The sequence below is a fragment of the Phalaenopsis equestris genome, unplaced genomic scaffold, assembly GCF_001263595.1.
Source record: "Phalaenopsis equestris unplaced genomic scaffold, ASM126359v1 Scaffold001115, whole genome shotgun sequence".
NCBI classification, from domain to species: domain Eukaryota; kingdom Viridiplantae; phylum Streptophyta; class Magnoliopsida; order Asparagales; family Orchidaceae; genus Phalaenopsis; species Phalaenopsis equestris.
This window is the reverse complement of record NW_018165554.1, coordinates 3,954-4,891: the sequence shown is the minus strand read 5'-3', so window position 1 is coordinate 4,891 and position 938 is coordinate 3,954. Positions and strand designations below refer to the sequence as shown.

General features: G+C 40.7%; 1 protein-coding gene across 1 annotated transcript in view; it reads right to left on the bottom strand.

The window, feature by feature from the left end:
* Positions 1 to 549: 549 nt before the first annotated feature.
* The window catches only part of LOC110033218 (intracellular protein transport protein USO1), a gene marked incomplete in the record, with an annotated part of 3,892 nt that continues 3,503 nt past the window's right edge, over positions 550 to 938 (bottom strand). The window contains 1 exon segment of the mRNA XM_020737127.1: positions 550 to 717. Within this exon segment, the coding sequence (XP_020592786.1) occupies positions 550 to 717 (168 nt within the window).

The window sequence follows — 938 nt, the reverse complement described above, 5'->3', positions numbered from 1 at the left end:
TTTAATTGTCAAAGGGTCAGCGGGATTGCTTCGGTCGGTCAGTTGTGTCGATCGTTTGGTCGAGTCTAGCTGCACAACCTCGATCCTCATCAAAGACTCATGTTGGCAGGGCAAAGTTAGGCTATTGGGTAAAGGGTGAATCACTATAATTCGATAGGTCGCCTTATACTAAAAGATGTTGAGAGATGGTTGAGACTTGTTTCAGTGATTCCTAATGGAGTTTGGAGAGGCTGTTGAATACCTCCAAGGGAATTTTAAAACCCGAGGGGTAAGCTTTCCCCCTTTGGGTTGGTTTCATCGCGGAGAATGTCCTAAATTCCCCTGTACTTTTGCTGCAAGTCACACTACTCAAGTTCAAACTGGTTGGCTGCCTAGGTTAGTTTTTGTCTGGATGCTTCCGATCAGACATATGGGCCTCCGAGTCTCCCATTGGCGGGCCCTCATTTGACACACTTTGTCATGTATGCATCATCAGATCTCCTTGAGATTCATGCTGGCACTTTTTCCATACACATCTTTGAATGAAATAATGCAGTGTAAAATGTGTAATTATGGCATTGTTCTAGGTGAAAAAGATGAGAGGAGGATGATATACACCTTCACTTGCTTTATCTGATCTTCTAACGACTTCAGGTATTCCAGTTCCCCAGATTCGTCAGCCAGTAGAGCCTTATGTTCCTCTAGCAAAGCTTCCATATCCAAAGTTCTTAGTGCGGGCTAAATAAAAAAATAAAAAATGAATTAAGAAAAAAAAATCTTGGATAGGATGAAATATACAAAAACCAAGTAAACTTTTTTTTTGGGCTCACACTGAAGGTTTCCTTTTTCAGCTCCAACTGTGCCATAAGCTCCTTTGACTGGTTAAGAAGCATATCAGCAATATTCAATCATTGAGCGATGATTAGCTCCAAAAAAAAAAAAAAAAAAAAATGTCAACG